Here is a 15,877-nt window from a genome sequence, read left to right on the forward strand (position 1 = left end):
ATGTGAATTATCCTTTTTCAAGTAGAAACCCAGTCTAAAACTAGTTACCCGCCATTTTTACCAAGAGGGAAACACTGTTTTCTCTTAGCTTCCTATTCATTTATAGATATAGCTTATATGTGAAATTGACTTGTCTTTTTTTATTATTTATTTAAACATATTTTTTATTTCTTTATTTTTAATTGAAGGATAGTTGATTTGATTTGCAATGTTGTGTTAGTTTCAGGTGTACTGCAAAGTGAATCAGTTTTATATATATATATACATACACATGCACTCATATATACACATAATACACACATATACAAATATACACATAGATAGGTATATATACACACATAAATACATATACATTATATATTCTTTTTCAGATTCTGTTCCCTTATAGGTCATTACAAAATAGTATAGTTCCCTGTGCTGTACAGTCAGTCCTTGTTGATTATCTATTTTATGTATAGTGATGTATATCTGTTAATCCAAAACTCCTAATTTATTCCTCTTCCCCATTTCCGCTTTGGTAACCATAAATTTGTTTTCTATGTCTGTGAGTCTGTTTCTGTTTTGTATATAAGTTCATTTGTAAAAGTCCATCTTTTAATTACAAAGTATATCTTTGCTTTTGGAAGCAAATAATTTAAGTGACAGTAAGTAGTTTTGTGACATCTACTTGCATAACTGTGAATTTCCCTTGTAACTTGGATTAACAGCTGTATAGTTTTCATATGTTTTTAGCTGAGCTCCTCGTTGTCACCAGCAAGAACATTAAGAATATTTTTATCATCTTATTTTCCCCATGATGAATAAAGTGTATTATTCCTAACTCAGTTTTAGTTACTATCTTGAAATTTTCTTCTTGCCTTTGCCATTTTTTGGTGGCTTTATTTTTATAACTTATTTGAAATAATTTCAAGTTATTTATTTGACATTTATTTGAAATAATTGATGACTCATATTTATAGGTTGCTGTTTTTTTCACTTTTCTCCTTAAATTATGTCTATGAAGTGGGTTGGATTAATCCAGGATTTCCTCACTCTTCAGTTGTAGAATATGATGTGCCTAGGGAACATAGCATGGTGGTTCAGTGTACTCTAGAACCTGACTGCATGGCTTTGAATCCTAACTCTGCTATTGGCTAACTTTGTTAACTTGGGCCAAATGTATAATCTGTCAGTGGCTGAGTTTTCTCACTTGAGAAATGGGAATGATAATAGTGTCTACCTGAGTTATGAAGCTTAAATTACTTAGATCAGTGCCTAGAGCATGGTAAATGCTTAATAAATTATAGCTATTAATACTACTGTTGTCATTACCATCTGTGGATTGTGGCTAACTCAGAGATAAGAAGTAGAATAGCACCAGAATCAAGAGAACCCAGCCCAGCCAGTGCTTTCTAATATTCTCTTCTAATCATGTTACTTTATACAGACATAGAAACACACTTCCACACACTTACACACACACACACACAGACACACACACAGACACACACACTTTAAAAAGCAGAATTAAAGGGATTTATTTTTTCAGATTGCTTCTGTTGCAGTTGTGTATGCATTAATAAATTTTCTTAGTGAATAAGATTAAGATCTGAAATAAAATAAATTTCCAACTCTGCAGTTATTATTAATAAGATACCATTTTAAACCTGTAATTTTAATACCTTCAACAATCTGATGAGTACTATTTTTAAACATGTGTTTGAAATGTAATGTTATCTCACTATATGAAATGTAATGTTATCTCACTATATACACTGATATATCAATATATCAATTTATCATTATATATCAATATATATATCAATATATATATCAATATATATATCAATATATCATTGTTACAGCCTGCAGTCAAAGAAGTCTCAATTACAACACCATAAAATAATTATATCTAGAAATAGTTCTGTTCTATCAACCTCTAAATGTGCAGCTTCATAATTTTATTAATATTTATACAGATAATAGGGAATTGCATAGGGAATTGTGTTTCATTAGTGGAAGGAACACAGATTTTTTTTTAACATCTTTATTGGAGTATAATTGCTTTACAATGTTGTGTTAGTTTCTGCTCTATAACAAAGTGAATCAGCCATATGCATACATATATCCTCATATCCTCTCCCTCTTGCATCTCCCTCCCACCCGCCCTTTCCCACCCCTCTAGGTGGTCACAAAGCACGGAGCTGATCTCCCTGTGCTATGCAGCTGCTTCCTACTAGCTATCTGTTTTACATTTGGTAGTGTATATATGTCAGTGCTACTCTCTCACTTCGACCCAGCTTACCGTTCCCCTTCCCCATGTCCTCAAGTCCATTCTCTACGTTTGCATTTTTTTTTTTTTTTTAGATTCCATATATATGTGTTAGCATACGGTATTTGTTTTTCTCTTTCTGACTTACCTCATTCTGTATGACAGACTCTAGGTCCATCCACCTCACTACAAATAACTCAATTTCATTTCTTGAGTAATATTGTATATATTGCCACATCTTTGCCACATTGCCACATCTATTGCCACATTGTATATATGTGCCACATCTTCTTTATCCATTCATCTGTCGATGGACACTTAGGTTGCTTCCATGTCCTGGCTGTTGTAAATAGTGCTGCAGTGAACATTGCAGTACACGTCTCTTTTTGAATTACGGTTTTCTCAGGGTATATGCCCAGTGGTGGGATTGCTGGGTTGTATGGCAGTTCTATTTTTAGTTTTTTAAGAAACCTCCATACTGTTCTCCATAGTGACTGTATCAATTTACATTTCCACCAACAGTGCAAGAGGGTTCCCTTTTCTCCACATCCTCTCCAGCCTTTATTGTTTGTAGATTTTTTGATGATGGCCATTCTGACCGAGGAACACAGATTTTTGAATGCATGGAATTTCCTCATTTTTAGCCCTGTTAGTCCCTGGTTACAGTATACTGAAAATAGCATGTGATCCTGTCATATCAGTTCATGACTCTGTGCAAGGAAAGTGAGCATTGATTATATTTCATCAAAAGAAATTCATTACAAGATTGTGTTAATTCTCTAATTTGTAGTATAAGTGTCTTTGAAGGGTTTTTCTTACATAAGGGTCTTTCTTACATAAGTCTTACTATAGGAATGTTAAGAACACAGTGAATATCTATTATTATGTATTGCTTTATAAAAAAAGACTACTGTGAAGACAATTGCATCTCATTTATTATATTTTTGAAAGCGTAAGTTTGTATGTTATTGACGAATTTTATTAATAGAGGGTAAAATTTATTGAACATCTACTGTTTTTTGGCATCGTACTGAGAAATTAACCCACTTAATTAAATCTTATACCTCTCTGAAGTATCTTACTCATTTAGCAGATGGAGAAGCTAGAGGCCAAATAAGATCAATAACTTGCCCAGAGTCATTTAGCTGCTAACAGGTGAAATTCAAACCCACTCTGTACTCTTAAGAGTGCCTCTCATATTATAACCTTTGTGATTATTTGAGTACTAAAGTGAATAATGATTTTGTATATTTATGTAAAGAGACACACTGAAATTAGTACACTTAATTGCTTAAATTTCATTAAGGTAGACAAAAATATAAACATTTCTATAGTAGAAATAGGGAAGAAGTTTTTAAAATGTAAAAAACTGTTGATCTGTCATGGTTGATGTAGAAGTTATATTATTTTCAGGTGTTAATAGTCTTCATAGGCTAATTTATTGAAAGAAGGGAGGGAGATATGAGTGATGTGATAAGATAGATGTGGTAAGATAGAACTCTTAGTAAGAAAAGCTAGTCTGGGACATCTAGAGGTTTTTCTAGGGTTAGGTAGGAAAATGCACAGAGAATATAATCAAATAGAAAGAACCAATGGAGAAAGTAGATTATGTTCCACTAGGGCAGAGGTAATTAGAATATAGATTTTGGGTTATGAAAGAAAGATTATTGGTATTTTACCATTTCTTCCATTCCTTTGATAGTTTTCTTTCACATGAGGTGATTATCATAACATTTTGGAGCTTGAAGGGACTCTAGATATAGCTAGAGGTAGCTAGTCTCCACTCATCTCACTTTGCAGATAAGGAAACAGTTATTATAAGGTATTTGTCCAAGGGCACTATCTCTAGTGTCATAACAGGATCTGTTAACCATAGCTTTTGACTGCATGCTTTTGCTCTTTTCCCAATATTCTAAGTCCTCTTTTCCTTAGAGTTAAAACAACTTATTAACCTATCTGAAAATGAAATTATAGGAAATACTTCTATATATACACCTATCTTATGATTATTCCCTACTGACATTCTTTCAAGGTGGATATATTTAAGGTGGTGGGATGAAGGGGTAAATTGTTTAAATATTTACTAATTTTTTGTATGGGATATGTGTTTATTTGATGTCTAATTAAATTATTGGTAATAAATATTTTCTTTGCTTAGAAATTAGAAATATTGTATTTATATATGATATATTTTAGATTTACTTTTTCTGTTGCTAAGAGAATGTAAAAACTGAAATCACATTTTTCTTTCTTCATTTTGCAGTAGTATTATTGATTCCACAGAATACAGCCAACCTCCAGGTTTCAGTGGCAGTTCTCAGGTAAATGATACATCTAACAGTATGTTCTAGTGGTACCATAAATATAATCACCTGAGTTGTAAAATCACAGATGTGTTTACTGGAATGTCCTGTCATAAAGACAGCTGTTTTGAATGCTGTAGCATTGATTAGGACTTGAATAGCTCTGATACATAATCAGATATATATTTGCTCATCACTGAGATTAAAATTTTTTTTAATATACTGGTAACATCAGACCTTGAGAGGAAGGAAATACCATAAGAGGAAATTATGAGTAATCAGGTCATTGTTTTTCTCAGAGATAAGAAAGTTGTAATTTATTGATGAATTACCCATTATTATGTTGAAACACGTAGCTTTTCTGTGGAAAGTAAACTACAGGCTTGAGTAAAATAGACTCTGACTTCTCCTTTTCTTTAATTGTATGATTATTTTGATGTTTACTGTCTTCATCTCTGACTTGGGGATGCTGATATTTGTCAAATATAATTTTTTTTTTTTTTTTGGTACGCAAGCCTCTCACTGTTGTGGCCTCTCCCGTTGTGGAGCACAGGCTCTGGACACACAGGCTCAGCGGCCATGGCTCACGGGGCTAGCTGCTCCACGGCATGTGGGATCTTCCCGGACCAGGGCACGAACCTGTGTCCATTGCATTGGCAGGCGGACTCTCAACCACTGCGCCACCAGGGAAACCCTGTCAAATATAATTTTGAGGCCAGACTTTTTTTTCTTTTTTTTAACTTTTCACATTGAAATAACTTCAGACTTAGATGTTACAAGAATGGTAAAAAATAATTCCTTTATATTCTGTATGCAGATTATCCAGATGTTAACATTTGATCATATTTGCTTTATCATTCTCATTCTGTCTCTCTTTTACATATACACACATAAAATTTTTTCTTTGGATGTTTGAGCAGGGTACAGGCATAATGTTCCTTTAAATACCCCAGTGTATATTTCCTTAAAAACAAGGATATTGTCCTATATAATCACAATATAACTTTAAAATTCAAGAAGTTAATGTTGATATGGTGCTGTTATCTAATCCCTATATCTTACAAATTGTCGTTCCAGTATTTTCCTTAAAAGGAAAAATACATAAGGCTTGTTCATTTGTATATTCATTTTATGTGATAGTGCAGTTATTTTTATCAAAGTGGAAAGAAAATTCTTTTGGAATCAATCAGTCATACAGCTTTTATTTGTGTTTTTCTTTCCCCACTACTTAAGTAACTGCCTCCATTACTTTTATGGTTAGTTTGTGTAACTACTCTGTATATCCATTGGTATCTTCAACGCATGCTTGGATTTGTCCTATTGTTTTTTTATACTAAGTTTATAGATTGGTTTGTATCTGTTTCTGAACAGCCATGAACACACCAGATCTAGGTGTTTTTTAAATAAGACAATCAGGAGAAATAAAATTTAAGAATTAAATTGAAACATCCTTAAGAACTTGAACAAGAAAAGCAGTCTCTGAATCTGGAAACAGGCTTGGCATTCACAGCTGGGCCTTGATGTTCTCCTTTTAAACATAATCTCACAGAACATCAACATCAGACATAGTCACTCTGGGACAGTGATGAAATGAAACAAAAACTGAGATCACTTCATAATAAACTTATTAAGCACATACAAAAAGAAGTCACTGTGTAAGCCACATAAAATACCAAACACACCTCTATCATGGCTAATATGAGCAGTTGCTGTTTCTTTACTAATTACAACTTTAGTCTCACTGTAGTTTTCTATTTGTCTAGGTAAGATATATTAAGGTACTCAATCACAGAATTATCCCCACTTCTTGACAGTATCCAGTCCAGAGCAAAGCCTTACTTCCTTGAAGTCTCCGCCAAATCACTTAACACGGGCCTATATCCTATAAGTAGTTTGTAACATCCTCTTATCTTAACCTGTAGTGTGCTGTATTCTTTGTTGCAATGAGCAATAATAAAATTTGTTCAACTACAGGTGTGTTCCTATTGGTCTTTGGCTGCAGGGCTTTGACAAAGTCTACACAGAGGAACAGAGAAGATTTTCTACTATTGCCGTTTATAGAACATTGATTTGGAATTTCTAGCAAATTCCATAAGCTAGAAACAATAGAAATTGAATAGAAAAAAAAGGAATCAGAATAGTGGTTTTGTTTTTTTTTAAATTTTTACTGTTTGCATATAATAAAGGAGACTTATGGTTTGAGATTGTACACTAAGCCAATGTAATCCCTCCAACCTCCACCCACTAGAAATCCCATTGACATATTGCTATCCTCACACTAAAAACTTAAAAAGAATTTATAAAGATAAAAAGAATACTTAAGAAGTCCACCTGTGAGTCACTGTATGCAGAGTAAAAGCTTGCTTTTGGATGAAGTAGTCTGGGTCTCTCAGGAGACTCCAACCTTAGTATCTGCTGGAGGACAGGGAAGTTGCTGAGGAGGAAAACCTACTAGTGCTTATGGGATAGAACTAATATGACATATTGTGCCAACGTCCTTAGGCTTCATTTCTAGGTATATTCTTTAGAAGAGACAGACTTAAAACAGATTGACACAGAAAGACTTGAAAACAAAGGAGTAGTTGAGGATTAGCCTGGCAAATATAAGCATGGTAAGGAATACAACAAAAACAAACAACAAAAAAGGAAAGAAAAGTACAGAGCAAAGTAGAACTCAAGGAAAAAATCATAGAAGACAGATACAGGTTTTCACATAATGAAAGGTATAATCCCACAAAGTAGTAGTAATTTGTGTGACATAATATAAAGCATTGGTATTTATATAAAGAAAAACCTATTAGAAATTTTCAAAAATTGATTAAAAGTTAAACATGGTAAGAGATTTTAAGGTATATCCATCCTTCAGTATCCATGGGGGATTGGTTCCAGGAACCCCTGCAGGTACCAAAATCCAAGGTTACTCAAGTCCTTGGATAAATTGGTATATATTTGCATATAACCTGGGTAGCACATCCTCCTATATACTTTGTCATCTCTGGATTACTTGTAATAACTAATATAATGTAATGCTATATAAAAAGTTTTAAATATAATGTGAATACTGTGAAAATAGTTGCCAGTGCAGCTGCAAATTCGTTTTGCTTTTTGGAACTTTCTGGAATTTCTTCTTCTTTTTGGGGTGTGTGTGTGTGGATTTTTTTTGTCTGCATTTGATTGAATTTTTAGATGCAGAACCTGCGGATATGGAGGGGATACTGTATAATTCAAGAAGTAATTAAAGTATAAATAAAAGTATTTAGGTAACATTTATTTTGCATTTACTATTCATGGACATTGCTCAATGTACTTTACATGTATTAACTACTTTAATTCTTAGAACTTCCCTATGAGATAAGTACTATTACTATTATTTTCTATTTTATTGAGGAGGAAACTAGGGCAAAGAGAAGTTAAGGAGGTTGCCCAAGGTAATATAGCAGAGATTTTAACTCAGGCATTATGGCTTCAGGGCAGGTGCTTTTAAATATTAATTTATTCAACCAAAAGTATTTTTGAGTACCTCCTATTTATCAGACACTATTATAGGCTCTGGTTATTGAACAAAAACAAAACAGACAAAAATTCTTGCTGTAGCCAAACTTTCAGTCTAGTTGGAGAGATACTAATAGTAATAAGAATAGATTACCTTTGAACAAAGAGGAGGTGAGGGAGCAAGCTATGTGAATATCTCTGGGAAAATCTAGGCTGAGTGAAAATAAGTACATAAGCCTTAAGGTACAAGAATGCCAGACACAGTCCAGAAGTCCAGTATGGCTGGAGAGGAATGAGAAAGGAGGAAAAAAATAGAAATGAGGTAAGAACCATGACAGAGGCCACTTTGGTGCATGATTTTCTTATGTCATTATAAAGACATTGGATGTTTTCTTTCTTTGAGATGAGTCAAACTTGGTTTAATAGGTACTTGTCTCACTTTATACTTTGCATCAAGGGATATACATTATTTATAGTAATCTTAGAGCATTTAGAAAAATGAATTGATTCTAAAGCAGAATAAATTGTACCATCTACATTCTCTGAATCAGAACCTCAAATAAATAACTACTTAGACAATCTGGAAGAGAGTAAACTAAATATTTCTCTTAATACCTTTGTGTCAAAGAGTATACAGACATTGCTACAAACAGTTCAGAAAATAATGCTACTGAAAATATTATATATCAAAATTTATGAAATTTTGGTCAGAATTTTCCTAAAAAATTGTATTATTAAATGAATTCATTTTTAGATGCAAATAAAAATAAATGAACTAGACATTGAACTCAAGGAACTGGGGAAAACTTAAGATGGCAAATGTAGAGAGAAATAAAAAAGATCCTATATGTTACAATATATAATTGAAGTTGGCTATTATAATATTGAGTAGATTAAAATAACTTAGTGCTGATGCATATTAATAAAAATAGCACTCTTAATAAAATGTATGATTTTCAAGGAAAATAAAAAATATTAAAATAGGTTAAAGCAATTGTTGAACATTTTGAATAGACCAATAACTGTAACTTAATGTGATTCCAATTAAAAATCCTCAAGAATATTTTTTAAAGGTCGGTAGAGAGTGTGACCAATTGACTTTAATGGTTATTTATAGAATGAGTGCTGCAGAGTTATAATAATTACAAGGACATTTACCTATTAAGTTATTATAATGTATTCTAAGACTGCTGTAACAAAAGGCGCACAATTACAAATGTAAAATCTAACTGAAAGGTAATGAAGAGTTTACCCTATGGGAAGGTGGATGTGCAGATCAGTGGTGAAAAGGAAGATTTCTTTCTTAAATTTTAGTTCATTATTTATTTATTTATTTTTGCTGTACACGGGCCTCTCACTGTTGTGTCCTCTCCCATTGCGGAGCACAGGCTCCAGACTTGCAGGCTCAGCGGCCATGGCTCATGGGCCCAGCCGCTCCGCGGCATGTGGGATCTTCCCTAACCGGGGCACGAACCTGTGTCCCCTGCATCGGCAGGCAGACTCTCAACCACTGCGCCACCAGGGAAGTCCCAGTTTTTTTATTTTTTTACAGAGCAGGTTCTCACTAGTTATCCATTTTGTACATTATACATGTTAGTGTATATATGTCAATCTCAATCTCCCACTTCATCCCAACCCCTCCCTCTCCACTTTCCTACCTTGGTGTCCATACCTTTGTTCTCCTCATCTGTGTCTCTATTTCTGCCCTGCAAACCAGGTCATCTGTACCATTTTTCTAGGTTCCACATATATCCATTAATATACGATATTTTTTTTTCCTTCTGACTTACTTCACTCTGTATGATAGTCTCTAGATCCATCCACATCTCAACAAATGACCCAATTTCGTTCCTTTTTATGGCTGAGTAATATTCCATTGTATATATGTACTACATCTTCTTTATCCATTTGTCTGTCGATGGGCATTCAGGTTGTTTCCATGTCCTGGCTGTTGTAAATAGTACTGCAATGAACATTGGGGTGCATGTGTCTTTTTGAATTATGGTTTTCTCTGGGTATATGCCCAGTGGTGGGATTGCTGGATCATATGGTAATTCTATTTTTAGTTTTTTAAGGAACCTCCATACTGTTCTCCATAGTGGCTGTATCAGTTTACATTCCCACCTTGCAGCAGTGCAAGAGGGTTCCCTTTTCTCCACACCCTCTACAGCATTTGTTGTTTGTAGATTTTCTGATGATGCCCATTCTAACTGGTGTGAGGTGATACCTCATTGTAGTTTTGATTTGCATTTCTCTAATAATTAGTGATGTTGAGCGCTTTTCATGTGCTTCTTGGCCATCTGTATGTCTTCTTTGTAGAAATGTCTATTTAGGTCTTATACCCATTTTTGGATTGGGTTGTTTGTTTTTTTAATATTCAGCTGCATGAGCTGTTTATATATTTTGGAGATTAATCGTTTGTCCATTGATTAATTTGTAAATATTTTCTCCCATTTTGAGGGTTGTCTTCTCATCTTCTTTATAGTTTCCTTTGCTGTGCAACAGCTTTTAAGTTTCATTAGGTCCCATTTGTTTAATTTTGTTTTTATTTCCATTACTCTAGGAGGTGGATCAGAACAGATCTTGCTGTGATTTATGTCAAAGAGTGTTCTTCCTATGTTTTCCTCTAAGAGTTTTATAGTGTCTGGTCTTACATTTAGGTCTCTCATCCATTTTGAGTTTATTTTTGTGTATGGTGTTAGGGAGTGTTCTAATTTCATTCTATTCCATGTAGCTGTCCAGTTTTCCCAGCACCACTTTTTGAAGAAACTGTCTATTCTCCATTGTATATCTTTGCCTCGTTTGTCATAGATTAGGTGACCATAGGTGCGTGGGTTTATCTCTGGGCTTTCTATCCTGTTCCATTGATCTGTATTTCTGTGTTTGTGCCAGTACCATATTGTCTTGATTACTGTACCTTTGTAATATAGTGTGAAGTCAGGGAGTCTGATTCCTCTAGCTCTATTTTCCCTCAAGACTGCTTTGGCTATTCAGGGTCTTTTGTGTCTCCTTACAAATTTTAAGATTTCTTATTCTAGTTCTGTAAAAAATGCCATTGGTAATTTGATAGGGATTGAATTGAATCTGTAGATTAGGTAGTATAGTAATTTTCACAATATTGATTCTTCTAATACAAGAACATGGTATATCTCTCCATCTGTTTGTATCATCTTTAAATTCCTTCATCAGTGTCTTCTAGTTTTCTGCATACAGGTCTTTTGTCTCCCTAGGTAGATTTGTTCCTAGGTATTTTATTCTTTTTGTTCCCGTGGTAAATGGGAGTGTTTCCTTAATTTATATTTCTGACCTGCCATCATTAGTGTATAGGAATGCAAGATATTTCTGTGCATTAATTTTGTATCCTGCAACTTTACCAAATTCATTGATTAGCTCTAGTAGTTTTCTGGTGGCATCTTTAGGATTCTCTATGTATAGTGTCATGTCATCTGCAAACAGTGACAATTTTACTTTTTCTTTTCCAATTTGTATCCCTTTTATTTCTTTTTCTTCTTTAATTGCCATGGCTAGGACTTCCAAAACTATGTTGAATAATAGTGGTGAGAGTGGACATCCTTGTGTTGTTCCTGATCTTAAAGGAAATGCTTTCAGTTTTTCACCATTGAGAATGATGTTTGCTGTGGGTTTGTCATATATGACCTTTATTTTTTTGACGTAGGTTCCCTCTCTGCCCACTTTCTAGAGAGTTTTTTCATAAGTGGGTGTTGAATTTTGTCAGAAGCTTTTTCTGCATCTATTGAGATGATCATACGGTTTTTCTTCCTTAATTTGTTAATATGGTGTATCACATTGATTGATTTGCATATATTGACGAATCCTTGCATCCCTGGGATAAATCCCACTAGATCATGGTGTATGATCCTTTTAATGTGTTGTTGGATTCTGTTTACTTGTATTTTGTTGAGGAGTTTTGCATCTATATTCATGAGTGATATTAGTGTGTAATTTTCTTTTTTTGTAGTATCCTTGGTTTTGGTATCACGGTGATGGTGGCCTCATAGAATGTGTTTGGGAGTGTTCCTTTCTCTGCAGTTATCTGCAAGAGTTTGAGAAGGATGGGTGTTAGCTCTTCTCTAAATGTTTGATAGACTTTATCTCTGAAGCCACCTTGTCCTGGACTTTGTTTGTTGGAAGATATTTAATCACAGTTTCAATTTGATTACTTGTTATTGGTCTGTTCATATTTTCTATTTCTTCCTGGTTCAGTCTTGGAAGGTTATACCTTTTCTAAGAATTTGTCCATTTCTTCCAGGTTGTCCATTTTATTGGCATAAAGTTGCTTGAAGTAGTCTCTTAGGATGCTTTGTATTTCTGCAGTGTCTGTTTTTTTTTTTTTTTTTTTTTTTGCAGTATGCGGGCCCCTCACTGTTGTGGCCTCTCCCGTTGCGGAGCACAGGCTCCGGACGCACAGGCTCAGCGGCCATGGCTCATGGGCTTAGTTGCTCCGCGGCATGTGGGATCTTCCCGGACCAGGGCACGAACCCGTGTCTCCTGCATCGGCAGGCGGATTCTCAACCACTGCGCCACCAGGGAAGCCCTGCAGTGTCTGTTTTAATGTCTCCTTTTTCATTAATAATTTTATTGATTTGAGTCCTCTCCCTGTTTTTCTTCATGAATCTGGCTAATGGTTTATCAATTTTGTTTTCTTCTCAAAGAACCAGATTTTACTTCTGTTGATGTTTGCTTTTGTTTTCTTTGTTTCTATTTCATTTATTTCTGCTCTGATCTTTATGATTTCTTTCCTTCTACTAACATTGTGTTTTGTTTGTTCTTTCTCTAGTTCCTTTAGATGTAAGGTTAGATTGTTTATTTGAGACTTCTTGTTTCTTGAGGTAGGCTTACATTGCTATAAACTTCCATCTTAGAACTGCTTTTGCTGTATCCCATAGGTTTTGGATTGTCATGTTTCATTGTCATTTCTTTCTAGGTATTTTTTGATTTCTTCAGTGATCTCTTGGTTATTTAGTAAAGTATTGTTTAGCTTCCATGTGTTTGTGTTTTTTACGTTTTTCTCCCTGTAATTGACTTCTAATCTCACAGTGTTGTGGTCAGGAAAGATGCTTCATATTATTTCAGTTTTCTTACATTTACTGAGGCTTGATTTGATGTGATCTGTCCTGGAGAATGTTCCATGCATACTTAAGAAGAAAGTGTAATCTGCTGTTTTTGGATGGAATGTCCTATGAATATCAATTAAATCTATCTGGTCTGTTGTGTCATATAAAGCTTGTGGTGTTTTCTTATTAATTTTCTGTTTGGGTGATCTGTCGTTTGGTGTGAGGTGTTAAAGTCCCCCACTATTATTGTGTTACTGTTGATTTCCTCTTCTGGAGCTGTTAGCAGTTGCCTTATGTATTGAGGTGCTCCTATGTTGGGTGCATATATATTTATAATTGTTATATCTTCTTCTTGGATTGATCCCTTGATCATTATGTAGTGTCCTTCCTTGTCTCTTGTAATGTTCTTTATATTAAAGTCCATTTTATCTGATACGAGTATTGTTACTCCAGCTTTCTTTTGATTTCCATTTGCATGGAATATCTTTTTCCATCCCCTCACTTTCAGCCTCTATGCGTCCCTAGATTTGAAGTGAGTCTCTTGTAGACAGCATATATATATGGGTCTTGTTTTTGTATCCATTCAGCAAGGCTGTGTCTTTTAGTTGGAGCATTTAATCTATTCAGCATTTAAGGTAATTATTGATATGTATGTTCCTCTTACCATTTTCTTAATTGTTTTGTGTTTTGTTTTTGTAGGTCCTTTTCTTCTCTTGTGTTTCCCACTTAGAGAAGTTCCTGTATAGCATTTGTTGTAGAGCTGATTTGGTGGTGGTGAATTCTCTTAGCTTTTGCTTATATGTAAAGCTTTTGATTTGTCTATCCAATCTGAATGAGATCCTTGCTGGGTAGAGTAATCTTGGTTGTATATTGTTCCCTTTCATCTCTTTAAATATGTCTTGCCACTCCCTTATGGCTTGTAGAGTTTCTGCTGAGAAATCAGCTATTAACCTTATTGGAGTTCCCGTGTATGTTTTTTGTCATTTTTCCCTTGCTGCTTTCAGTAATTTTTCTTTGTCTTTAATTTTTGTCAATTTGATTACTATGTGTCTCAGCGTGTTTCTCTGTGGGTTTATCCTGTATGGCACTCTCTGCACTTCCTGGACTTGGGTGGCTGTTTCCTTTCCCAGGTTAGGGAAGTTTTCGACTCTAATCTCTTCAAATATTTTCTCAGGTTCTTTCTCTCTCTTCTTCTTCTGGGACCCCTATAGTGTGAATGTTTTTGTGTTTAATGTTGTCCCAGAGATCTCTTAGGCTATCTTCATTTCTTTTCATTGTTTTTTGTTTATTCTGTTCCACGGTAGTGAATTCCACCATTCTGTCTTCCAGGTCACTTATCTGTTTTTCTGCCTCAGTTATTGTGCTATTGATTCCTTCTAGTGTATTTTTCATTTCAGTTATTGTATTGTTCTTGTTTGTTTGTTTGTTCTTTAATTCTTCCAGGTCTTTGTTAAACTTTTCTTTCATCTTCTCAATCTTTGCCTTCATTCTTTTTCCAAGGTCATGGATCATCTTCAGTATCATTATTCTGAATTCTTTTTCTGGAAGGTTGCCTATCTCCACTTCATTTAGTTGTTTTTAATGTGGTTTTAGTTCCACAGGCTGCAGGATTGTAGTTTTTCTTGCTTCTGCTGTCTGCCCTTTGGTGTATGAAGCTACGTAAGATGCTTGAGCAAGTTTTCTGATGCGAGGGATTGGTGGTGGGTAGAGCTGGCCGTTTCTGTGGTGGGCAGAGCTCAGTGAAACGTTAATCTGCTTGTCTGCTGATGAGTGGGGCTGGGTTCCCTCCCTGTTGGTTGTTTGGCCTGAGGCGACCCAACACTGGAGCCTACAGAAGCTCTTTAGTGGGGCTAGTCGTGACTCTGGGAGGGCTCACACCAAGGAGTACTTCCCAGCACTTCTGCTGCCAGTGTCCTTGTTCTCACGATGAGACACATCCACCCCCTGCCTCTGCCGGAGACCCTCCAGCACCAGTAGGTAGGTCTCTTCAGTCTCGTATGGGGTCATTGCTCCTTCCCCTGTGTCCCAATGTGCACACTACTTTGTGTTTGCCCTCCAAGAGTGGAGTCTCTGTTTCCCCAAATCCTGTCGAAGTCCTGCAATCAAATCCTTGTAGCCTTCAAATTCCGATTCTCTAGGAATTCCTCCTCCCGTTTCCGGGCCCCCAGGTTGGGAAGCCTGACATGGGACTGAGAATCTTCAGTCCAGTTGGTGGAGTTCTGTGGTATATGTGTTCTTCAGTTTGTGAGTCACCCACACAGCAGTTATGGGGTTTGACTTTATTGTGATTGTTCCCCTTCTACCATCTCATTGTGCCTTCTTCTTTGTCTTTGGATGTGGGGTATCTTTTTTGGTGAGTTCCAGTGTCTTCTTGTCAATGATTGTTCAACAGTTAGTTGTGATTCCAGTGCTCTCTCAAGAGGGAGTCAAAAGGGAAGATTAAGTAAATTATGAAGTGTTAGCCAGGAAATCATTTGCAGGGAATTTAGCTTTCTGTTTTACCTGTTACTGTAAGAGTCCAGATCAGCTAAATAATGATTTAAATAATAATAGAACTATAGAAAAAAAGAGGGCTGTATATAAGAAAGCACCATAAACAAACTTTTAAACCCAAACTGGGAAAGGTTTTTTCAGTTGCTTCACATTGCTTCAAAATGAAAAAAGTTTCTTAAACCAATTTCATTCTGTTGATGAAATCTCCAAAAAAATTTTTTTTAAAAAGATGAAGAACATGGGGGTAAAAGGCAAATTCCAAT

The 15,877-nt window shown here is 35.1% G+C and overlaps 1 protein-coding gene across 5 annotated transcripts in view; it reads left to right on the plus strand.

The window, feature by feature from the left end:
* Positions 1-15,877, plus strand: part of COP1 (COP1 E3 ubiquitin ligase) — a 284,440-nt gene that overhangs the window by 105,536 nt on the left and 163,027 nt on the right. For all 5 annotated transcript variants that reach the window (XM_059051973.2, XM_067031134.1, XM_059052006.2 and 2 more), the window contains one exon: positions 4,515-4,572. In XM_059051973.2, coding sequence (XP_058907956.1) covers positions 4,515-4,572 — 58 coding nt within the window. The remainder of the gene's footprint in view (positions 1-4,514; positions 4,573-15,877) is intronic.

Source organism: Kogia breviceps, chromosome 1 (assembly GCF_026419965.1).
Source record: "Kogia breviceps isolate mKogBre1 chromosome 1, mKogBre1 haplotype 1, whole genome shotgun sequence".
In the NCBI taxonomy this organism is placed as follows: Eukaryota; Metazoa; Chordata; class Mammalia; order Artiodactyla; family Physeteridae; genus Kogia; species Kogia breviceps.